Genomic DNA, 26,244 nt, shown 5'->3' with positions numbered 1-26,244 from the left:
AGCATTGCGCAAAGAAGGAAAGCGTATTCCTCGCGGACCATCGCGCTGTTGTCTGGAGGACGCGCCGGGTTCCCTGCTTCCGGTATCGATCCTGCGACCTTTGCAGACTCTGTTTCGCGGCTGTCGAATTGCTAGCGTTTCCTTTAAAAATGGTTCAGAATTTTAACCCTTCGAGTGCTGAATACTTCCAGCTGAAACGTTCTATGTGGACGGAGAATTTGTTTGCTCGTCTGGAGATCGATGAATCATGTTAATTCATAGAATTAATTGAGTTGTAATTAAAGAGAAATGATTGGTTCCGGCTTTTTCGCAATTGTCGATTGCTTCAAAGCATTGGATATCCGAAACGGTTCTCGAAATAAATGGTTTCAGTTGAATACTATGATAAATGACTAGAAAAAATCTATTAGAAAATTCATAGGGACCACGTGTGAATCGTGTTAGATGCTCGGTTGTTCTAATGCTAAACTGAGTTTATCGAATCCGATAATAAATACTCGATTTGGAGAGAGAAATGTGTTTTACCTTTCCCCTTTAATGATCTATAGAAATATAAAACTCCAATAGCAGCACAATAAATTCACACCAATAAAATCAAATCTAATACAAAATAAAATCCTTTGCTGCGAAGTTTCCTGAAGATAATCAAACTTAAAGTCTCTTTATCATCAGTATTTGTCCCATGACTCAAAGGTTGCAATCTACAACATTATCAAACGAAATCAACACCAACGATATCACTACGATCAATACAGCTCCCAACAAATTCTACGCAATTAATCAACCCGCAAACGTCATGCAATACCTTAATTTCGCAAACAGACTCCGCGCAAAGTCTACACCAAACAATCCAATCGATCAATCTATTCCAAACAACAACACCCGAACACAACACCCGAACAGCCCAATAAACAATGAAACAGAATCACTTCAATCATACAATAAAATTCGTCGAATTCAATTGGAACGTTCCATCTGGGGAGCGCCGCTCGCCCCGAAGTCCTCTTTAATTAATTCCGTTTTTAATTTCCCCATTGTCACGGCCAGTATTTCACCGGACTCCAGTCGTGGCCCGTGACGAAAACGGCTGAAGGCGCGGCAGTGGTTGCGGCCACGGAATTCCCAGCCGACACGGCCGAACATCCTGCTAGATGTTATCCAACGAAAATAATAAATCAGCCGTCCGAAATGTCCAGTAATTTAATTTCCCGCGGAACTTTTCTGCCCCGGTGGCAAGTTCCCTCCGTTGGGGATCGGTGTGTCCAGCAGCGGAGTATATGAAACGAGATAGCCGCGAGAGAGGGAAAAAAAGGAAACGTTGGGAGAGGGCAGAGGGCAGGAAGAAGACTCCGCTCGTTCCGGCCCCATTTCCATCCCTTTGTTCGCCATTTTTTGTTCTCAGAAGTTTCTCGCGGCATTTTTGTCCCGCCATGAGAAAAAAGGAAGACGAGGCTGGCAAGAGAGAGAGAGAGAGAGAGAGAGAGAGAGAGAGAGAGAGAGAGAGAGAGAGAGAGAGAGAGAGAGAGAGAGAGAGAGAGAGAGAGAGAGAGAGAGAGAGAGAGAGAGAGAGAAAGAGAGAGAGGGTGATGTGGAAGAAGCGATGAATATTCCATGAACGTCGCATATGAATTTCAATGGGAGGGATTGTTTACCGGCGTACGGTCTGCTCATCGAGTGTTCCGGCCGCCACAGGGTCGACAGTGTTTCGTCGGTTTTAAGATTGTATCGGGAACCAGCGAATACCTTCGATTTCCATGGGTTCTCTATTAATTTTACGTGGGATTCTTGGTTTTTGCGATGTCAACGAGAATTATGATGCTTTCTGCCGTTTTGAGAGATAGGGCTTTTGAAGTGTGAGATGAAACGACTGTTTAGGTGAATATTATTAACTTTAGACGTAACGGTTTTCTCAGTTATATTTTCTTTGATCCAATAAATCTGAACAAAATATGATGCTTTCTGTTCTTTGTGAGATAGCATTTTTGAAGTGTGAGATGAAACGACTGTTTAGGTGAATATTGTTAACTTGAAACGTGACGGTCTCCTCAATTATACTTTCTTCGATCTAATAAATCTAGAAATATCATGATGCTTTCTGTTTTTTGTTAGCACTCTTGAAGTGTGGGATAAAACGACTGTTTAGATGAATAATCAATTATCGATTTAGGAAATTTGGTTACTTAGGTCTTTAACACGGTCGCTACCAGCTTATTTCGGTGACAGCCTCCTCAATTATATTTTCTTCCGTCCAATAAATCTTCCGAATAAAATATTAAAGGAAACTGAAACAAGTCATTGAGTTCCTAAACATAACATCATAGTTTATAATTTCTAATGAGAATATCTATAGGATTAATTTCATTTTCATTATGTAAAATATAGGATTATAAGAAATATGTGACGCTGCGAGCGGACGTGTTAATGAAGTTTGTCGAAAGAGATCGACACTCAAAGGCTTAAGAAACCTTAGGACAGGTTAGACTGACTCACGTGCTCGCCCTGTTCAAAAAGACAATTAAGGCTTTTGTTACACGATCACTCCCTATACGGGATACTCAGTTATTTCATAGTATCATTACATTGTATACAATAAACTTCAAATCACTGTGTTATTCGTTACCCATCTACCCTGTCCAAGACAATAACCCGTTGAAGTATCACGAATACCCCAACATCTATTCAAACACGATCAAAATCCTTCTAATTCTCGTGCTAACATTTCCAGAGGAAGACTACGACGCGTTCTGTCTGTCATACATGTTCACCTACCGTGATTTCGAAAAGGGAACGCTGGGACTGGCCTGGACAGGTGACTTGAAGAATGCAGGGGGCGTCTGCGAGAAGAACGGAGTGAGTGTTTCGAAAATTCCCCGGCGTAATTACTGGGACCCGTATAAATGACGCTTATCCCGGCAACCCGTCGCGGGAAACTAACGCAGTTTCCTCTTGCAGCATTACAGGGGTAGCATGAAATCGCTGAACACTGGTATAATCACCCTGCTCAACTACGGGAAGCACGTACCACCGACGGTTTCTCACGTCACCCTCGCGCACGAGATCGGTCACAACTTCGGATCCCCGGTAAGTTCACCGCCGCCCACTCGACGCAACCGCCGAACACGTGTGAAACGTTTTAGGGGCGGCTGCGGAAGTTTTTCACACAAACGTTGCCCCGTGGACGGTCCCGCTATGAATTATTCGCGACCGAGCGCATAATCGACTCGGCTGCCTCGGGAAACTTTGTCACGATTCCTTGAGACTGTCGCGAATCCGACGAAATTTTCTGGTCGAACGGTGATTTCTTAGTAGGCAGCGATGGAACATGAATCGTATAATTTCTTGAATTATAGTTTGTTGTACAGGGTAAAGTAATATTTGTTTTCCTTGAGATTAATGTTTCTAGGTTTATAGTGTTAGTTTTTCTTAATTAGCGAGAGCTAATGTGTTGCAACGTGGGATTCAGTATTGTATAGTATAGAATTTGATATTGTATAATTTGTTACACTATAGTCCTTGAATAATAATATTAGTTTACCTCGAGATCAATATTTCAACTTTTGTAATATAACTTTTTATTAATTAGCAAAAGCTAAAGTGTTGCAACGTGGAATTCAGTATTGTATAATTTAGAATATAATATTGTATAATTTGTTGAACTATAGTCCTTGAATAATAATGTATGAAATAATATTAGTTTTCCTCGAGATCAATCTTTCAAGTTTTATAATATAACTTTTTATTAATCAGCAAAAGCTAAAGCGTTGCAACATGGAATTCAGTATTATATAATTTAGTATATGAAACTGTATAATGTATTGTATAATGTAATATGTTTTTGATACTAATGATAATAAAGGAAAGTCTGTGAATATTTCGTACTTGTTAGATCCATCCTGATACAGACCGTGATAACATTTTCTCTGTGTGTAAAACAGCACGACCCGGACGAGTGTTCGCCCGGCGGTGAGGACGGAAACTTCATAATGTTCGCGAGAGCCACCAGCGGGGACAAGCGGAACAACAATCGCTTCAGCCCTTGCAGCCTGGTCTCCATAAATCCCGTTCTAAATGCCAAGGCCCGCTCGACCAAAGGCTGCTTCGCCGGTGAGTACCAGAGCTTTCGGAATTTTAATTAGTTTCGAACGGGGTCGACGTCTGCGTAGCTTCAAGTCGTCAGTACTGACCGGCCGTGGAACTTCGATCGGCCGTTAACAAGATTACTCGCTGAATTATTTATACTTAAACGACGACGCTAATCTGTGATCCATTGACGCCTTTAGGAATGATATTGTTTGCACATGATCCACTGAACAAATTAAACGAATCTATCGAAGGTAGATCGAACTTCTATGTGTCTATACTTGGTAAAGGAGAGTTATGATTGTAAATTTGAAATATCAGTAAGGACGTTTTCATAAAGCAATAGAAGAATCAATGAACTGTCACTTTGATACACAATATTCAAAGTCAGTGTGCAATTCTGAACAAATTAAACAAGCATATTGTGAGTAAATCGAACTTTTATGTGAGTATAGTTGGTAAAGGAAAATTATGATCGTAAATTTGAAATATCAGTAAACACCTTTTCATAAAACTAAAAGAATCAACGAGCCGTCACTTTGATAAACCATACACGATCCCTAAATCAACGTAGAATCGTTAACTTTAAAACACTCGGAAGTTTAAAAAAAAGGTGTCCCGAAAAAACCGAACAGAAGGAACCGGGAAACTTAGCAATTTATAGAACCGAGGGATCGAAAGGGGCGTGAGCGCGTAGAGCAAAAAGGTCTCGGGAATTAAGGAGAGCCAGGCAGTAGCCCGCAAATTGGAAAATTAGGAAACCAATGGTAATTAAGGTACCCGGTGAATCCGAGAACTCGCAAAGTCGGAACGCATTCGGCGATCGTTTCAGCCCTCGATGTATCGCTCTTGACTTTTCCCCTTCCACAGTCCGCAGCTATCCCTTTCCCCGAGCAGCGAAAGAAAAAAGAAAGGGTGGACAGTTCGTCTAATTCACCCTTACAGCGTTAATAAATTCGCGGCGTATCGGGGAGAAGCGAACGAGAACGAACGAAATCGAGGCAGAGGGAACCGCGAACGGAGATGCCGATATCGTTGCATCCTGGATATCGATCGAGGCTGGTTCTAACTGCGACTCAATTGCAATTCTAATAGCGGAGCGTGCACGTGCAGCGCGAAACTCGTTTTCGGACAACGACAGACTCGCCGCGCGAATGGACGAGCAAACGAGCGACGAATCGCGCAAACAGGGAACAGATACCGCTCGTTAATTGTTAATGACACGATACCTCCTCGCCCGTTCCGCCGCAATGAAAAATAAAACGTTTCCTCCGGTTGCAACTTCATACCGTATTTCCAGCGAGCCGCGATAACGAGGAGGAACGAGCAGGAAGAGAGATAGAGAAGTAGCGTCTCCGTCGTTTTTCAACGCGTTCAATGCTATGGCGGTCATTGGTGAATCCCAAGCAAATCAAATCGTAGTGACTTCATTGGACTGTAACTAATTGAAAATGTTTCTGTGTTGCAAATAATATTATAGTATAGTGATATTCGACAAGAGACAGTAACAATTATAATTATTAGTTCTTTTAGTGGTGGTTAAAAAAAAGGTTAACAAAGACTAGAAAATAGGTTTCTAAAAATCTATACTTTCAATTATTATTATATTTATTAGTTCTTTCAGTGGAAGTTCAAAACAAACGATAACAAAGACAAGAAGATAGATGTTTAAGACTTTACACTTCCAACTATTATTATAAGTATTAGTTTTTATTTTATTTTATATTATTGGATTGTGACTAATTGAAAACTGTTCTGTATTATAAATAATATTATAGTGCAGCGACATTCAACAAACAATAACAATAACGCAATTCAATTAACCCTTTGCACTTGAAAATTTGTCACTTGAAATATGCTTTAAAATAAATTTCTCAAGAAGTCGCACATAAATTAGGGAACAAAGATATTTCCTTCCAATATTTCACGTATCGATGCAGTGTACAGAGGTTAATGGTAAATACCAAAGTTTATAATTTTACTGTATCGAATCATCTGGTGAGTAAAATTTCAAATTCAATACTAAATATTGCCTAACATATCAACACGCGAGATATACAAATAAAATACTTGTCTCTCAATTCATGCAAGATTTTTCCTTACGTTAATTGCGAATAATGTCATCGATGTTTCACCAGAAAATAACGAATATTTATAATATCAAATATTATCGAGTGCAAACGAATAAAAAGGAAACGAATAAATAAACTTAACTCGATTCCATAAATCTATAAGCTTGGTACTCGAACGGTTAACCTCTTAACCTATGATTTCTTCCACAACCGCGCCCGCAATAATTACTTTCACACGAATCATTTGCTAAAAACAAAGGAGAATTTCACATTAATCTACATCTGCGGTTAGCTCGGAATGTAACAATTGATAACAGAAATACAATATTTCGTTTGAATTCAAGAGAATCAAGATTCAATTACTTTTATTAATTTCGCTTCGAGATCTCCGCCAAGAATCTCGCTCGTTGTTGTAGAACAAGGACTTATACCGCTCGGCGACGGATTAAACGTGCGAAGATTGTCGCGGAATCGATTGTTATTATGGAATCAGCTCGTCGATCGACGGTGCGACGAATTCGAGAGGAAAAGAGGCTGGTTTGGGATCGTCGATGCAAAGCATACGTTAGGGAACACTCGAGGAACCGAAAGTTCGAGGCGCAGACGGTGTAAAAACAGAACGGCGCGAGGCAGACATCGCGGCTCGCAATTGATTCCATTACGCAGCCGCGGCCGACTTGTTGAGCTCCCTTAAATCCAGGATTTCATTAAGCCCGCGGCGAATCAGGTTAACATTTATTCCGTCTGGTTTGCCTCTGTTCCCGCCGCGCTACTACTTTCGCAACGCCGGCGTGTGACTGGCAGAATTTTGAGCCCGGGCTCTTTGATCAATTTCTCGCGCCCAGTACAGGTATTTCACCTGGCGAATTGCTGGCGTCATCGATCCTTGGTGATTGAAAGATTTCGTCGTGGATGAAATTTCAATTAGAGAGAACTTTGTTTTAACGTTGTTGAATGATGCGAGTACCGTGACAGTAATTGCTCGGATAATTGGTTATTTTTGACAGAACTGGTGTTGGAACTGAGGTTTCTTTAAGAAGGAAATTGATTATAGTTGATTAGGAATTGTTTTATTACTTCTTGTTGAAGAAATGGTGTAAAATGGTGTATGAAATGGTGTAAAATTAATAGGTTCTGTTATGTTGTAAATACAATGGTGTTAACGTTGTTTTAGTGATGGTCCGATACAATTGATAATTAAGACGAGAAAAAAAGGGTTTAAAAAGTTACATCTTCGACTATTGTTATAATTATTGGTTCTTGTAATGGTGGTTCAAGACGAACGATGACAAAAACAAGAAAATAGGTTTCTAAAAATCTATACTGCCAACTATTATTATAATTATTAGTTCTTTCGGCGACAGTTCAAACAAATAATAACAAAGACAAAAAAACAGCCGTCTAAAAACCTATATTTCCAACTATTACTATAATTATTACTTCCTCTAGCGACAGTTCAAAACAAATAATAACAAAGACAAGAAAATAGGTGTCTATAAACTTACACTTCCAACTATTATTATAATTATTAGTTCTCTCAGTGACAGTTCAAAACGGACGATAACAAAGACAAGAAAATAGCTGTCTAAAAACCCACACTTCCAATTATTATTCTATTGTAATAAGTTCAAGAATAATTTACGTGAATCACTGTGGGTTTAACTCGATGGGTAGTGCGACGCTTGGCATTGTTCTTAGCGACGAAAGCGGAGTAAGTAGATTTATCGTAGTGAAATGGAGAATCGATGTGTCCTCAGAGCCCCAAACTGCCATCTGCGGGAACGGGGTGGTGGAAGACGGCGAAGAGTGTGATTGCGGCTGGGAGGAGGACTGCAACGACCCTTGTTGCCACCCTCAACGACTCCATCATGCCCCTCATGAGATACCTTGCCGCCTTGCCGATGGCGCGCTGTGCAGTCCTAGCCAGGTAAGTGGCCCTTTTCGTTCATTTGCTGACTGCCCGGAAACGCCGGTACTCCCCGATGAATCGTGATTAACAATGCAATTACTCCGTACGACACACGGTTTCCATTTGCCGGGAACGCATACCGCCGGTCGCATAATATCGAAATTAATCGATTCCCATCGACCAACGTGCCTCCGGAGGGGCACATTCTTGAAACATTCATACTTTCTTTCCGGACGGGAGGTCCCGTGCTGAATATGTTACGAGATCGTTTTGAATATCTTGAACGGTTAATGCGCTACGAAACGGAACGTGGATGTGGAATATCGATCACTTGGAACAGGAAATCATTACGTTCTTCTTATTGCGAAACTTCTGCCGTTTCAAAGTCGGTTCCGCGTGTTTCGGTTATCGGCCGTTGAACTGGATATTTTCAGGGGTAAGTGAAGTTAATGGACAGTTTTCAGTTAGTAATATAATAATGGACTTCGAATGAAGGTAACAAGGGAAATCATTCGAAATTATAGAGATAAAGAGATGTCATAGGTAAATCGAACGTCAAATCTTAATTCCGATGAAGATTGACGTTGTCTAATCTTCTCGACGAGCTCACAATTCGAATTTACTATCCATAATACCACCGAGAACCTTGAAGCAGCCATAATTACTCATCAAACTCCCATTACATTCGCTTTCCTTAAAAATATTCCACCTGTTCCGATAAACAGAATATCTGATCGTAACAGTTTACAATGTTCAAACGCTTTTCAACCAAGGATTATCAAAAGCTTCCATATGTCCGTTTAATCAGACTATTCAATATATTCCACAAACTCAAAGATCCACAATCTGATACAGCGGCATCCCAGCCGAACGATACAGAAGCAATCGTTAAATTGATGGATTAATTATCGCTGAATGTATTATTGGAAACGTCAGGCCGGAGGCCGTTCATGTATCAGGTCGAAATGAAAACCGTTGGCGACAGCGTCCGTGTACGTTTACGAAACCCCTTACCTGTAACGTCGCTAATTAATAACGCGGTGCGCGCGCGCGCGAACGCGGAGGGAAGCCGGCTCGGCTCCGGTTATTGATGTTTATTAATGATACACTAAAGCCGTAATTAAACGCGGGACGCGCAGTTACACGCGCCGCCCGTCCTCGTCTGCGCGTCAGCCCGCGTTAATCCAACCGACGCCGCTCGTTTGTTCCACGGACGAGGGAACTTGCGATACTCCGCGCGCGTTGGATAATTAAACGGGGCCCGCCGATAATGAGTAGACGAACTCCTACGGCCGCAGTCGAAATCGAGACGCCCCCCGCGCCCGGTAATTTATGCGCCGGCAAACTTAGCCAGTTCGCCGCGATTGGTCGGACCAACGCGCGTGTAAACTTGGAATCGGAGTGGCGACCGGGCGCACGAACAGATTTACCATCTGACGGGACCTCTGCGTCACGTTTCGCGAGCCATCGATTCCGTGAGGAGACCATTGATCCCCTAACACGGTCCACGGATTGGAACACCGGCGTTGGGAGCCGTGATTCGATCGCAACAATCGTTAAGGGGGAAGATAATGGGCACTAGACGCGATAATGTTAAACGCGTATCCAGCTGGATGATGGAAATTTCCCGTTTCACGAGCACCGTTGGCTGAATGACGGGAATCCGTCGTTTCGGGTGTTGAAAATGTAGATACGATTATTGTTTTTGTGAATGGTAATTTAAATGAGGTCTTCTTTGTGGTTTGGGAGAAAGGGATGTGGGATTTGTAAATTTGTGTTAGTGGGAATGGAAGAATTGGGGGGATTGTAGAATTGTTTTCTGTGAGAGTAATGAGTCTGCGGGCTGGGGAAAAGGTAGGAATTAAGGAGATTGGTTGGGAAGCGTTGGTGGTGTAGTGCGTAGGGTAGTTGACTGCCACGAGGATGATATGGGTTCGAATCCCCCCCCCTCGGGATAGATTTTTCGGACTGTTTTTTCTTTGGAATTTCTGTTAATGTTGGTGGTAGTGGTATCGATGACGTAGTAATTAAGATAGCGGAAACTTGTATATTATTGAAATTTGTTAACATGTGTTATAATTAATAGGAGAATAAGAGCTTTGTTACGTTCTACTGTTAGAAGAAAATAACAGGGAAAATAGTTGAATAAAATTGGGATGCAAGGCGGAAGAGAAATTTTCAAGAGAAAAGTCCCTCGAGGGAAACTGGAAAACTCAAGGGAACTTGGAAAGAAAACTGTTGGAAAAGCCAGGAAAAATCATCTTTCCCTGTGAACGGAAGAGAGGGAAAAACGGACGAATGTTGTTTTCGAGATGGGGGAGTATAAATTAAACTTTCGGATTTAAATAACAACACACACGGTACTAAAAATATACCGCAGAGGGGGGGAAAACTGTGGAAAATCCTGTGGAAACTTTGAAAGGTGTAGAAAATCGGTAATGTTAAAGCAAACAAACCGGAAAAAGCGCAACGCACATCGTTGCGCAAAAAGAAGGAAAAGCTCGAAAAAATATGGTAAAAATTATGTGAAATACAATTGGGAAATGGGGTGTTCAACTTTTCCGGATATGAATGGCACCGCGCTCGCCGTGAGCACAAACGGGAAACTCTGCCACTTTCCCCGGCGTTGAAGACACGGCGTCGCTTTTCCCAGCAGAAGATAGTATTATGGACTGTAAGCAATCTCGTACACGTACGATTCTTGTTGGTCGAAGAAACTTCCCGGTCACGGACGACCACGGAGGATGGCTCCCGAAGTCTCGAATTAGTTTCCAGGTATGTTCCCGTAGTCCAGAGCTAGTTTCCAGATACGCGGTGTTATCGTCGACGAGGTGGCAAACAAACGGGCGGAGAACAGGCTGCAGCAGAGAAGGGGGGGAAAGAGAGATGGGAAAGAGAGATGAGGAGGGGAAGGATAGAGAGACGAGTTTAATTTCCAATGTTAGTCGCCATCGCGTGCTGCAGCCTCTCGCAGCCATTTTCCCGGGTAAATGGGAACTAATTAATCAAATCGGAATCGAGGCGAGGCCCCAGACAAGAGGCGCGAATGGGAAACTCTCAGCCAGCTAAAAACAATTAATCTCGTTAAATCGTAGCCGTAGCCCGTAGGGCGAACGGTTCGATCGGTCCTTCGAATTCAGCTCGGTCCACATTTTTTTTTTCGTCCATTTCGTCCACAGTCAGCGTTTCCCGGCGTTCGACGTCGGCAATGCCGTCAAGTATTTCTCCCGTGGACCGTGCGATCGAAGCACGCGAAATTAGGAGGCTCCGAAAACGAATTTTTCCATCGAAGGGAAGAATTACAGCGTCATTGTCCCGGCGCAGCTACAATCACCGCAATTCCAACCGTTCCTCCGCGCCCCGCTCCTAATTATGCGAAACTGAATGGAGCGCAATTATAAAGCCGTTTCGTTCGTACGTATTCAACGGTCCGCGCAATTTTCCGCGAGTTTCAACATCGATTAACGAAAAATCGGATGACGACCTGGCAACCGTGAATTTCCATTCGCAAACCGCGCTCCTTCTATTCACCTACGAAATTCGTTCCTCGAAGACAGCCTCTCCGTTTCCCGCCGCGTTATCGCGAACGACGGAACGACAGTTCCTGGCAGTCGCTCTCGCGGCTGATAAAAGAAAACCGAGACGAAGAAACCAGGCAGGAGGTGTCGGGAACGATCCGGGACCGATAGGGGCGGAGCAGGCGTTAACGGGAGAAAAAAGGGCCGGAGGCGAGGGGAGCGTGGCCCGCGGAAGTCGATGCATTAGGTGCATCGCGGGAGAAGAACGCCGGATGCAAAACACGTAGACGCGGCCGGAACGAGCGCCGGGACGTAGACGAATGAGCGACCTCTTTCGGGGTCCCGTGTTCGCGGCGCGGACGAAAGAAACGCGGAGAGCAATAAACAAGGGGCGAAGAGAGGCTGAACGGCCGCGGGAATCGAGAGGGAGCTGTGGACATTTAGCGAAAGCGAGTGGAACGAGCATCCGCGGGAGAAAAAATTGAGCGAACGGAGGAGAAAGAGGGTGGGCTGCTGGCGTCTGATGAGCGGAACACTGAGAGCGAGCTTGCGGAAAGAAAACACGGCAGATGAAACAAGAAGAAAGACAAATAGTCGGCGCAAAGGAAAAAGACTGGTCTCGCTGTTCGCGGGAACGCCACCGTGAAAGTCGCCACCGGATAGCTTGTGTATGTGTTTTGTCGAGGTTCGGACCAGCACGGCGAACTCGGAGTTTCAGGGTATTAGCGATGACGATTCGTATGGCTAATAACTCGATGAAGGTCTCGAAAATTTCGAACGATTCCTAACGGTGAGATAAGTTAGGATGTTAACCAGTTAACTGTGTGACGAGTATACATGTGACTGTAAAGCTTGACATGATACTAATTCTTTTAGCGATGAATTCTTTATTTTTTCACCTAAACATGTAATTCTTCTTTGTTTCGCTTTAATCTTTCATTAAAATATACTCTACGTGCATTCGTCCTGCGTTCGAAAGAGTACACGCTCCATTTTTCGATTTTATCGCGCGCAGAATCAGAGGTTTTTCCAACTAAATTCCACAGTTAACTGGTTAATCGAATGCTTGCTTCATATGTTCAATTAATATAAAAAGCTGGAAAGTTTTAATTACAGAATGTTTTCGAATGCTTGACGAATGCTCGATTTTGGAAACAATCGCTGAAGTTAGGTGGATAAATTCATTTATTCACTGAAACTCGGGTGAGTTTTCATATAGATTTGACAATGTACTTTCTCGGTGACTCATTGAACAAACTAAATTCCGTTGAATTTATTAGATGTGAGATGATTAACACGACTATCACAAAAAACATGATTTTAGGTATCGTATCCTTTCTATAGCAAAGATACAAAACAAGAATTGTTAATTCTTTTGTATGAAAATTCTTATATTACTCTATTATCTAGTCATTTACGTTATGGAAAATTTGTATTCAAAATCATCTTCCAAGTCATAATTATTCCCTTGTAATTTGAAAGCTTCGATCATTGACCGCCGTGGAAGTCGAAGTGTTGAGGGAGCAATCGCTGCGAAACATTTCGATCCTTCAGTGTCTATTTTATCAGGAGAATCATTTTGAGTGCGTGGGTGACTTGATAAGTGTCGATCTCGCGGTCTACGCGGCAAGGGAACAGAATTGCGCCTGAAAAATCGCTGGTTTTAATCAGATCGCGTCGGAGACGCTCGAGAAATTCCACGCAAGGGGCTCCGTCGTTCGCTAAAAGATTGATCCCGGTGTTCCGTCGTGTAAGAAGCGGTGTCTATGGATTTCAATTAGATATTTACTTGGCGGATAAAAGCTGCCCCCGTTAACTTTCAATAATTCCTTGCCCGCTTGACAGATTCCTGATGAAACTTCCTCTTGCAAATTAGACACGCGCCGAACTTGCCCAGCGGCCCCGAGAATATTTCATCGCAGCTATTAACAAATTACGGTCCCGCTACTCTTTCTTCCGCAACTGCCTCCGGGCGAAAATTATAATTACGCCGAAGATTCGACCGACCCCCGTCCCAGCAAGCAACGAAAGGGAACAAGAGAGCATCCTCGAGTCTCTCGCAGTGTATTTATTATTTAAAAGCGACTGTTGCGACAGCAGCTACGCTGGATAGAAATTTGTCCTCCAAAGGAAATTTTGAATGGGTCGCGCAGCGATTTTACGAATTCATGGGCTTCATCTTGAGCTTCGGGAAACGCAAAAATTGCTGCGCCCGAATCTCATTTTGTCCTTCGCGAAGCACAAGGGACTAACTCGCAGAATTCACCGTCAACCTTGCAGAATGACAAATTAACACTAAAACTACCAGACGGAACAGAATTACCCATTCCCCATTCCTTCCTCTTACAATTACTGAAAAGACAAAAATTGTTCCTTTAAAAACTGTTTACAGAAATTGGTTTAACCATACTCCAACCAAATTACAAATCAATTAAAGCCTCAATAGATTCTCGAAATTTCCATGCAGGAATTCCAAAAATTCAATCGAACCGATCGGTAGTTTCAGTATTAACTTAATTCAGTGAAAATTTTAGAATTTCAGAAAAAAGTGTCCTCAAGGATCTTGACCTTGAGGTGGTTGTGTGGGAGAGCGCGATATACTAATGAACGGGGATTCGCAGTTTCTCGATAATACATCTTTCAACACGTTCCGTGCCACGTGTACCACATGTGGTACATGTGAATTTTTATAAGAAAATATTTTTAATGGATACATGGTCACGGATAGCGATATACGTTACCAAGCAGTGAAAACATAAAGAAACAATATCAAAATACCTAAAAATTACCAAAAACCTGAATATAACTTATTATTCTATTGAAAAAATCGATACACTTCATAAGCAAAATATAACCGAAGTTCCCGTGGCACGGAACGCGTTAACCCTCTATGGTCCGAATTTTTGTTCATTATTATAACAAAATCTATGCTGTGAAAAATTAATAAATACCTACATATGAATACGGATTAACAATGTATTCAATACTTTCAATAATTCCAGCAAACAAATATATTTTGTAACTGTCAGTGACGTTAAACTTTCAAGCCTGGGCATGTAAAAGTTCAAGTTAACTGATTACTTAATTTTATTCACCACTTTGCCGTGCAAAATGAAATAAATCAACAAGATGCTAATATATTATATGACTTCAAAGTTACATGGGCTTATAGAGGGTTAAGCGAAACACGATGAGGGAATCTTCCCGTAAATCATTTCCGCCTTTGATAAGCTTTATCGCCGCGAATTAACAGACTGGACGATTAGGTAGACACCGAGTTAAATGGATCGATGGAGCGATCCGCCGTGTAGATTTCTGAAGCAGGTTCGGATTGCAACGTGGTCGGCCTTCAACTGTATGACTGTGAACTGAGAGCTGAGGACTGACCACTCGTCCCTTCGGTCTTCCGGGTTATATCCTCCTGTCCTTAGACAAGGACAGGAAGCAAGCCACGCTAACACCAAAAACGCGGGAGGAAAAACGCGCGTGAAAAGGGCGCGAAAATCCTGGAGAAACTGTCCGCGTGGCTGGCTGGAAAACCCTGGTTCGTACGAATCTGGCTGCTAGATGCGTAAACTGACCAGACTCGCACAGGCCGTGGCGGGACGCGAGAAAGCGTACTCCGAAATGTACAAAATTAATTGCCTCGCAAGTACGTAACAGAATTTCCCCAACGTTGCCAAACATTCGTCTAGCATAGCGACCAACTCCGTCACCATGGATGGTGGATATCATACTTAGGAAGGTATAGAAAAACCGCCCCTGAGGCCCACCTTCGTACATCGAGAGGAAGGGAGTGAGCCCAGGAGGATCATAAAAACCCTTCAGAGAGTTGAGAATCGGTCAGAGTTTAGAATCAGAACAGAAACAGCATCAGTACAATTAGAACACAGTTTAGAAACAAACCAGAATCAGCATCAGTTGAGAATTAGAAATAGGAACTCGTTCATTTCGCAACCACCAGGAACAAATTAGAAACACTTCAGAAAACCTTCATTCAGGGAGGTACATCATTCAGTAATTTAGTCCCAACATTGGATGTTCCTTTGACATAAATTCAGCATATACTCAAAAATGCTCGTGACAGTCAGAGTACTTTACATTTGGTCCTTCGAGCCAGATCAGCGATCACGAGTGCTTTACAATACGAAAAGATCAATTATTATAACCTTATTCCTCGCGGATTTCTGAACTGTGACGATAAAAGAGTCAGTCGATCGTCCGCGATAGTTCAGAGGCTCGGATCGATCGTTCTATCTCGCGAACACGATGTTCCTTTGGTTCCGCGGTGCAACACAAAGGATCGCCGGACGTCGGAGGCACAAAATAGGTACGGGCTGTCGAACGGGTGGGCGTCAGCTCGCCGATATCCTCGGGGGTGTCGCATTCTTCCCGTGACAGCATTAAGGATAAGGGATTGCGAGGCGGGGGAGGCATTCTGGAGGGAAATGAAGCACGTATAGGTGTCACGATTGAAACGCGGATACAACGGCGAGACGAGGCGACCGTGTAGGTGTTTGCGCGGGCCGGCGGCGCGCTTTGAAAATAGAACGCTGGTGATTCGTTTTATCGTAGGAAGTCGCATTACCGTCCCTGCCGAAGGATCGGATCCCTGAAGATGGCCGGATCGCTTTACCGCGAGCGTTCACCGTCGCCGTTAAAATGATCGAGACGATACAGCTCGGTTTAGCTCCGGGCCATAAGCGTTGATTGGACGTCGGATGATTTCTCGCGGCTTCGTTCTCTTCCGCGGCTGCGAGCAACCGGCGCCGATGCGTTCATTGTTCGCGCGACGAGTGGTGCGTGAGATATCTGACAAGACGTTCAGCGCGAGACTAATGGAAGGTGGAGCAAAGATATCGCTGCACGGACAAGCGGAGTATCACTCGAGTAAATTATTCGATGTTTGTTCGTTATTCCATAGATTTCGCTGGAGAATTAATCCTTTCGCGACGGGTGTCGCCTATATACGGCAGTCACTTGTTGGTGAATCATAATTATATTATTGTTTTATTTCAATAGCGAACTCAAAATGGAGCTAGTACTGGCATTAGGCAACACAGTAAATGACATACACAATTTAGCGAACAGTGGGCGACAAAGTATGGTCAGCTGCGCAGTCGCGAAAAGTGGCGAAGTATGGTATAGGTACGCCGTCGCGAAAGGGTTAAAGGATGATCGTGTTATGGTAACGAAATTATTTTATATCTGTTGAGAAATATATTTTTAACCCCTTGAATACATTGATAATAGCGAAATAGTTGTGTGCTTTGATCCGTGGATAATGAACAACATTGATTGTTGTCAAATTAGTCTAGAAATCTTTTTCTTCTCTCCGCGTCGTTCGGCAGTTCGTAGCAAACGCTCAACTATCGAAGAGCGTTCCGTTTTCAGTTTTTGTAAATCATTGTAATACATACTAATAAATATACACTTAGTTTTTCAAACTGTGTTGTGTTTATGTTTGCAAATAAATATTCAACAATATCGTTTTCAGAATTATTCGATATTGTTTGGAGAATCGAGGGATGGTCGTGTTATGGTGAAGAAATTATTCGGCATCGTTTTTTGTTGTTCGCTAAGTTTCACTGGATGTTTTAGAGTATCGACACGTTGAGAATCGAAGGATTGTTGTGTTATACGATTAATATATTATCCCTATAATATATTAATTTCAAAGAAATCAAGTTAATCGTTATAACGATTACAACTCTGAATAATCTTTTCATTTTTTAATAATTTTTTAATCTTTTTTAAGTGGATTTAAGCCACTTTCAAAATAAACGGTTCACTTATTTTTAGTTTCTTCAGACATTCACTATAGTATTCAAAAGGAACTATCTATTTTCAAGATCATTTCAAATATTGACTGCGTTTGACATATCAACAATCACGAAACAAACAATCCCAATAACTGCAACAATAAATTATTTTCACTTTCTTCAAACATTCATTATAATATTCAAAAGAAACTATCTATTTTCAAGATCATATCAAATATTGACTACACTTAAGATATCAATAATCATGAAACAAACAATTCCCACAATAAAAATAAATTATTTTCACTGTCTTCAGACATTCATTATACTATTCAAAAGACACTATCTATTTTCAAGATTACATCAAATATTGACTACATTTAAGATATCAATAATCACGAAACAAACAAATCGAAACCAGTCATTTCAACTGACACGGTAGTTCTATTTAAACCAGAAGAAGAAGCAAAGCAGAAAGAGCGTTCGCGCGATGTCAAAAGGGTAGCTGTCGAGGGCCAAAATATTCTCATCCGGCCCCAGTCCAATTCCGTCCGCAGCGATTCGAATAATCCCTCCGGTTCGTTAGCCGCGGCGCGGCATTTCGCTACAGGCAAGCAGGCAATTACTCGACGTAGGACGGACTTCCGTGATTCCCTGCCATTGTCGCGTCCTCCGTCTACGCCGTGCAAGGAATTCTTGCTCCTCCGCCCTCGGCGAAGCTCGTGCAAGCCATCCCGGCGGCGTTCGGCTATTGAAATTCGATAAATTGATTCGTTTCAGGCCGTGTTATTACGTTCGGGAGACGCGAGCCGGCAGGATTCGGCGGCGCCGTAAGGCTCGGCTCGGTTTCTCTTTATTACACGGCCGTGCCGATCGAACCGTGCCCGTCAACCCGATTCGCGTTCACGAACAACGCACGCTGTTCCGTCGCCGTTCCCAATTTTACATCAGCCCCTTTCTCGAACGGGATTATTATGCTTCGCGAAAGCATTCCGCGGAGGAACGATTCGGAACGAAGCAGCGACTTCGCAAGAGAATTATTGTGAAAACGCGGCATTCTGAGTCTATATCTCGAATGTGCAATTAAAATGTACTATTTTACGAAAATGTATAATGTTTTGAATATTTTTTTTGGCTACTCATTGATCAGATACAAGCGAATGAAGCCGGCGTTTGGACTAAGCGGCCGATCAGGCTTTAAATGTCTCTAATTACATCTAATTACATCTTTAACACATTGATTTCACATAGTAAAATACGCAAAATAAATTAAATACAATATCACATCATTTCACTGAATCGTTTTATTATTACACGTTTATCCTTCCGATTATCACTGCACTAGCTAGCATTATTTACAACATAACAATGTTTGTTAGTAATCGTCGTTTAATTCACTGAATTATAGTAATTCGATTCGGTCGGGGGTGATGTCATTCAACCTGTTAACGCGACTAAAACGATAGTCACAACAGACTATAACGTTATGGATCAACGATAACCGATATCGAATCCAACTCCCAAAGATCGATGAAATTCTACCGATCGCATTCCCGATTGGCCACGTACGGAGCCAAGCATTTTCAGTTGTAGGACGACGTTCGGGCCTTTTCAGTCAATGAGCGATAAAGCTTATCAGCGAGCGGGTCGCAGCCTGCAATTCCGCGAAGATTTAGCGGTCGCCTTAATTCCAGGCCGTCAAGACTGCCGACCTTTATTTAGCCCGTGTCAAGCCAGCGTTATTCTTAATTGGGACCGATAAGACGTATCGGCCGCGGCCGCAAGCTTGCAATTTTGAGAAGATTGAAGGCCGACCACGTCGCAATCCGAACCTGCTTCAGAAATCTACACGGCGGATCGCTCCATCGATCCGTTTAACTCGGTGTCTACCTAATCGTCCAGTCTGTTAATTCGCGGCGATAAGGCTTATGAAAGGCGGAAATGATTCACGGGGAGGTTCCCTCATCGTGTTTCGCTTAACCCTGTATAAGCCCATGTAACTTTGAAGTCACATAATATATTGGCATCTTGTTGATTTATTTGATTTTGCACGGCAAAGTGGTGAATAAAATTAAGTAATCAGTTAACTCGAACTTTTACATGCCCAGGCTTGAAAGTTTAACGTCATTGACAGTTACAAAATATATTTGTTTGATGGAATTACTGAAACTATTGAATACATTGTTAATTCTTATTCATATGTGGATATTTATTAATTTTGTACTGCATAGATTTTGTTACAATCACGAACAAAAATTCGGCCCATAAAGTGTTAACGGGTTCCGTGTCACGGGAACTTCGGTTATATTTTGCTTATGAACTGTATTGATTTTTTCAATAGAATAATAAGTTATATTCAGGTTTTTGGTCATTTTTATGTATGTTTATATTGTTTTTTTATGTTTTCACTGAGTGGTAACGTATACCGCTATCCGTGACCGTGTATTCATTAAAAATATTTTCTTACAAAAATTGGCGTGTACCACATGTGGTACACGTGGCACGGAATGTGTTAGTATATTGGCATCTGGTTGATTTATTTCATTTTGCATAGCGAAGTGGTGAATAAAATTAAGTAATCAGTTAACTTGAACTTTTATACGTTCAGGCTTGAAAGTTTAACGTCATTGCAAATTGAAAGTTACAAAATATGAATATTCAATGAAATATTTAATAAAATGTTTAATAAAATGTTTAATGAAATCATTCAAACCATTGAATACATTGTTAATTCGTATTCATATGTGGATATTTATTAATTTTGTACTGCATAGATTCTGTTATAATCATGAACAAAATTTCGACCCATAGAGAGTTAACGCGCGTCGAGTTCCACGTCGAAAAATTCAAACGTTGCCGCGAACAATGTGCCAAACGGCTCTTTTCTGAATAAAACTTGACAAATTAACCCTTAGCACTCCATATGGTTTTGTAATCTATCAGTAACTGCAACTAATTTTTATAATATCCCTAGCGAAAATGAAAAATGCTATAACATTTCTTCGATCTTTTATTTTCCTTCTTAGTGCAAAATTTGGATGTGTGAAAAATCGAATAATTATAGGCTAATTTCTTTAAGATTCATTAAAATATCTAATATTATTCTTGGTGCAATATTGGAGCCTACAGAGTTCAAAGGGTTAACACGTTGAGTGCCACACGATTTTCTGAGACAAGTATAGAAACTGAAAATAATGTAATATCAACTTGTAATTGAATTACGTTGTACCTATTGCGGGATTGAATTGTCTGAATGTCAGTGCATTAAGTGGTATTACTTATTATATAGAACAGTTTTCAAATAATCGTTTAATCGAATGAATTATAGTAATTCGATTTAGTTGAAGTCATCGGTGATTGCCATGGCATCCAACGTGTTAACAAGGGAGTGTTACAAACAAACGCTTCAGACAGAAGTCGTAAAGTACAGAGCAGAACATTTAATAAAATTTCAGGGGGATTTATTTTATTAAAAAAAATTTAGAATTTGTACTGATCAATATATATATTGTTATATTCTCTTTTAGATATTACGAGGTGGAGATATGAAGGTTTTTCAATTGATATTTTGCGTTTTGATTTGATCGTTATATAAACAGAGAAACGGAATCTATTCACACAAAATGTATTTTTATGAAAATTATTTCGTATAGCAGGGACTAACCGACACATTGGTAACCAATTCTCGTTACACGAAACGGACGTCGTTTGATTAAACCAACGAGTAAGACACGGAACAGCTGTGTCTCGGTGCGATCCCTAACACGACGAACAGGGAATATCGGAAAGAAACGTCACTGTAAATTCAATCAATTCGTCCCTTCGATATCCCATTGTTTGGATACTCATTTCTCCCTTCTATTTTCATCTTTGCCACCGCGGAGCATAGTTTGCATTTAATAACAACGTTTTATCCTGTGTCTACTAAAAGAGAAGCGAGCAACGTCGACGTTTGCTTCTGTCCGCACTCAATATTGACTGAATATTATTGCAAGACACAAAGACAACTGCGTCGGCGACTCAGAGAAAATCTCTTAACCCCTTGGCCTATGATTTCTTTCTCAACTCTGATCGATATGGCTACTTTGTCATTAACCGTTTGGATGCTAAACAACTTTTGTGGATATTTACCAAAAATGCGGAAGTGATTGGGTGTGTATGCAAAAAAATTAATAAGAGTATATATCTACTGAGATCACAAATATTGTGTTATTACAAAGAAATATCAAAAAATAACATTTATTCAAATAAATTTACTTTGATTTATTTCTTGAAAAACATAGTAAGAAAATTATAATTGATACTGATAAACAGAAGCGCCTCCGCGCTCTCCGCAATTTTGGCACAACGCAAGGAGAGCGCTATAGCGCTTCTCAGCACTCAAACGGTTAATAATTTATTGGAAAAAGAGAAAAATTCTAAGCATATGTTATGCCTATATTTCCTTTTAAATATAATAGTCGATTACAGAGGAATAATATTTCCTTTGAATTCGAATTAACTAAGTAATATATATATATAGTATATAGTATATAATACATATACAGTTTTATATTGTTTTATATAGTTTTATATAGCTTTAAATAGTTTTATATAATATGTCAACATTTTATATTGTTTTATACAGCGTTATATAGTTTTATACAGTTTTATATATTTTTTCACCTTTTTATGGAGTATTATATAGTTTTGTATAGTATTTCACAATATACATATCAATCATGTTGAAAATCTTCACTGCGAGTCTCACTCGTTGTAGGGCAAGGGCTTAATAGTTTGTCAAATATTTATTTGAACTACTTACACCAGAACTACTAGACAATCAAACTTTCTAAATTTTTTTATGAAGCCAAGAGAAGCTTCCTCGTGGTTTTAATGAACGTAAAGGAAAAACTCAAGAGAAAGTCTAATTAATCTTGGTCTACAATATCGTGTCAGACTCGTGAAGATTTCGAATAGAATTTAACAAATATAAATGTCACTTAATCCTTCCAATTCCGAATTGAATATTATCTTCCTATTATTCCCCCTTTTCATATGTAATTAAATAAACTATAGTAATCAGATTTGGCTGAGATCACCGTGACCCGCATTCAACGTGTTAAATATCAAATTTTATAACTGTACTGCATCGAAACAAGCGGCGACCTGTCGAATACAAAGGGTTAATTGTAAAGATTCTAAGTAAACGTAGACATACAATAAGCGTAGAACTTTAATTCAATAAAAAAAGAGAAGTTAACTAATTATTAATAAATGTTCATTTAAATAACATTAATACAACATTAATATAACATGTAAAATAATATAAATATATCATTAACCATAAACATTCTTAAAATTAAGGAAACAATGAAACATTTCTATTGAACGCGATTGAAAAAGAAATCACAGAGCAAGGGGTTAGCAACGAATAACTCGCAGTCTTCCGTTCGAGCGTCGAATATCCAGAAACCTAGAACATCTCCACCGCGAGAACATTCAAAACATTTCTCTTCCATCGAATCGAGTTCGAAGCGTTCGAGGCGTCCTCCGCTAGGCCCGATATTCCAAAGCAAAGGGGTTAAACGAGCGATCCTAAACATTCGAACAATACTGTACACCGATCTAAGGGGTGGCTCAGTGATCCAGAACAACGGGTGTCTCTCACGGAAACGGAAAGGGACAAGCTAGGCAAAAGGAGGAACGAGGGAAAGTGACGTCGCAGCGAAATTCCACGTTTCCCCCGCGCGCGCGATAAAATGATTCGCATCCGGCGACGGCGGGGATGAGTGAGGCTTCCCGATAAAGAGCACGGGACCGGATTTCCTGGCCGCCAGTAATATTCTCATGGACCGAATGCACTTTTCCATCGGGTTATTTATTCTCTGATATATGCACGGGCCGAGAATACATCCACTTGCATCAGCATCGAATTCCTTCCGCTGCTTTCCGTGCCAATTCGTTGAACCGGAAAACGCATCAGACCGAGGGAACCTTATTTTCCGAGCATCGGCTGTCGGTCCCACGGGTATCCTTCGATCAGATATTCAAACCGTGGATCGTTCTTATCTGCACGTTAAGCGAAAATCATTCGATTCGCTTAAACGTCCACTGTACCAGCCCTCGACGCCTTTCCCTCTGCTCTTTCCCCTTCGATCACCAATTCTTTCCCGCCCTGTCTCCCGCGGGACGCTCGTTCCCTCGGTTTAATTAACACGTTGAACGCCGCACGATTTCATAGAGCAAAATACACAAAATGGGAAAAATACGATATTAAATCATTTGACTGAATTGGATTATTATCGTTGCACGTTGGTCAAACCGAATGTCACCGCAATGGGTAGCATTATTTATAACATAGAAATATTTACGAATAATCATCGTTTCATTGAGTGAATTATAATAATTCGATTTGCTTGGGGGTCACCGGTGAATTTTTTCTTGATTTTTCCTGAATTTTCATCTTTTCGAAGCCTCGAGTTGTTCCCAAGGCTCTAACTGCCAAGACAACGTTACAGTACCTAACTGAAATATAAGCCAATGGAAATCAAAGTTTATAGTATAGTGTTACTATAGTATAAATAATGAAAGGGTAGATTTTGAGTAATCGAGAGCTAGGAATAAATATATGTATTTCATTGATTGATTTAATTACCTTATGGTTCTTAATAATACATTTTTAAACATTTTATTTCCTACATCTAAACGAACACCAATCTTTCTGAGAACAATAGAATAAACTATACAATAAATCTCCGTAAATCTATTGTTAAAGAATAAGTATTACTATTGAAAACGCTAGAAATTCTCGTGGCAGTCAACGTGTTAAAGGATAAAAACTATCAAGCCTAAGACTGCAACTATAGTGTTACTGTAGTATAAATAATGAAAGGGCGGATCTTGAGTAATCAAGAGCTAGGAATAAATATATGTATTCAATAAAATAAAGCTAAAACTATTGTCGAAATACAAAATATGGAAACAACACGGACAACACGTAAAAAGTACAACTCAATGCCACAGAGGCCAACACACGACTCTCCTCCCGCAACTCTCTTACAGGCATTCTCTCCCAAAAATCATTCTCTCCCCTAAAAGCATTCTTCTCACTTGCACTCATCACAAACACTCGGATGCACCCCTGGAAAGCTGGCCCTGCAATCTTGGGTCCGCAACATTGTGCAGGCCACTTCCCCTCGACCGTTTTACAACCTGTCCTTCACTCACACTCATTCTTACATTCACTCTTCTTAAAAATACCTTAACCTACGCTACGAATTCTAGATACTACAATAATTTTACTATGTCCGATCAGGTGGTAACAAAAAGTCCCGAGTGCAAAGTGTTAATAAAAAGTGCTCGTTACTGGGGAAACGAGCACACCGGCCGAGGAATTATTATTCCGGATTCCTGAACCGCCGCGAACGTTCCCCGCGAAACCCACATTAGGGTCCGTTAATTTTCTTTGATCGTTCCCCGGAAAACTCGGCCGTGAAACGGCCCTCGGCTGATCCGCGATTCTCTCGTCCGAACGGTACACGGGGAGCTCGGGCAAAGAAAAACCTCGGGGGAAGTTTTCTCGAGCGTGAAATCGCGGTTTCGCAGTCTGTTTGTGCCCCCGTGCCCTCCTCCAGCGCAGTACTTCGCCGCATTTCTTCGGCGAAAGCGTTTCCACGGTTGACTTCGAGGAACTTCGGGACTTACCCCGTTTGCGCGCCGGGCAGACGGTAAATATTCATTTTTCTCCGGATAATACGGCGAATTAGATTCTAACCCCGGGACAGCCACGTGAATCTTTTAAACGGCGAGGGAAATATTGATCTTCCTTTCGAGGAGCTTGGCGAGTTGGTGAAAGCGGTGATGTTGGAGGGATAATTAACACGTTCCATGCCGGATCATTTTTTTAAGACTATCCCTTCAGGCCGTATGGGGCGTATACGACCCACATTTTCACAATCAATTAAAATTAAATAACCGCAGTACGTATGATATTGAAATACCTATCTTTGTCGCAACAATAAATTTTTTAAAAAATCTTCGTTTTTCTCGAATTCATCTTCGGTCTGAACGGAAAATTCAGCGTGGGTCGTATACATCGGCACGAAATGTGTTAATGATAGATTGCGGAATTATAGATTTGAATTAATATCTTTTAATAGCATTTTTCAGGAAAATCAAATTAATCGTTATAATGGTTACAATTCTGAATAATCATTTGATTTTTTACTAGTTTTTTAATCTTTTTTAAATGGACCCAGGCCACTTTCAAAGCGGTTCAAATGTTCATATTTGGAGCACTAAATTGCAAATGTATGATTTAATTACTTGAAGAGAGAGAGAAAACAATGTAGAGTTTCCTATTTTTCTATTGTCTAAGCATTCGATGTATCATTTAGCTTCATACGCTGCAAGTTTTACTTTAAGGAGTCGTCCGCTAAGGGTTAATTGAATTAGTCTGTGCAGAAATGATTCTGCGTTTGTACAATGGTACCTTTGAAATTCAATTTATGTGAGAGTTCAAGCATGAGGGGGAATATAAATTGAGAATAACGAAGTAACATAATTCACAGCGGAAACATTCGTATTATTTTTTGTTTAATTGCATTATATCGTGCTGCGATATTCAACCATTGGCTGTATGTCTATACGCGGGAGCTGAAAGGAAGCATAACGTCGCTGCGTTGTTTTTGCCTCGAGACGCGCGCAAATGTCGTATACGAGCCGGCTCGTTCGAAGGTACTCGGCTTACGCATTAATTAATTACAGTTCCCCGATCGACTGCAATCAGTTTATTTGTTCGCGCTGGTGTACGGCATACACTACTGGTTAATATAATAGTTACGAGCTTGACTGAGCACGAGAACGTACGGAACAGCGTGTTTGCTGGTTTATTTTGCTGGTATATTGAACTGCAACGGTAG

General features: G+C 41.1%; 1 protein-coding gene across 1 annotated transcript in view; it reads left to right on the top strand.

Annotated features, from left to right (window-relative positions):
- LOC116429544 (disintegrin and metalloproteinase domain-containing protein 10) overlaps positions 1-26,244 on the top strand; it is a 334,086-nt gene that overhangs the window by 284,671 nt on the left and 23,171 nt on the right. Inside the window, exons 9-12 of the mRNA XM_076365457.1 lie at positions 2,726-2,850; positions 2,953-3,081; positions 3,936-4,104; positions 7,910-8,079. Of these exons, the coding sequence (XP_076221572.1) occupies positions 2,726-2,850; positions 2,953-3,081; positions 3,936-4,104; positions 7,910-8,079 (593 nt within the window). The remainder of the gene's footprint in view (positions 1-2,725; positions 2,851-2,952; positions 3,082-3,935; positions 4,105-7,909; positions 8,080-26,244) is intronic.

This window comes from Nomia melanderi, chromosome 1, assembly GCF_051020985.1.
Source record: "Nomia melanderi isolate GNS246 chromosome 1, iyNomMela1, whole genome shotgun sequence".
NCBI lineage: Eukaryota > Metazoa > Arthropoda > Insecta > Hymenoptera > Halictidae > Nomia > Nomia melanderi.
This window is presented reverse-complemented; position numbering and strand designations above follow the sequence as displayed.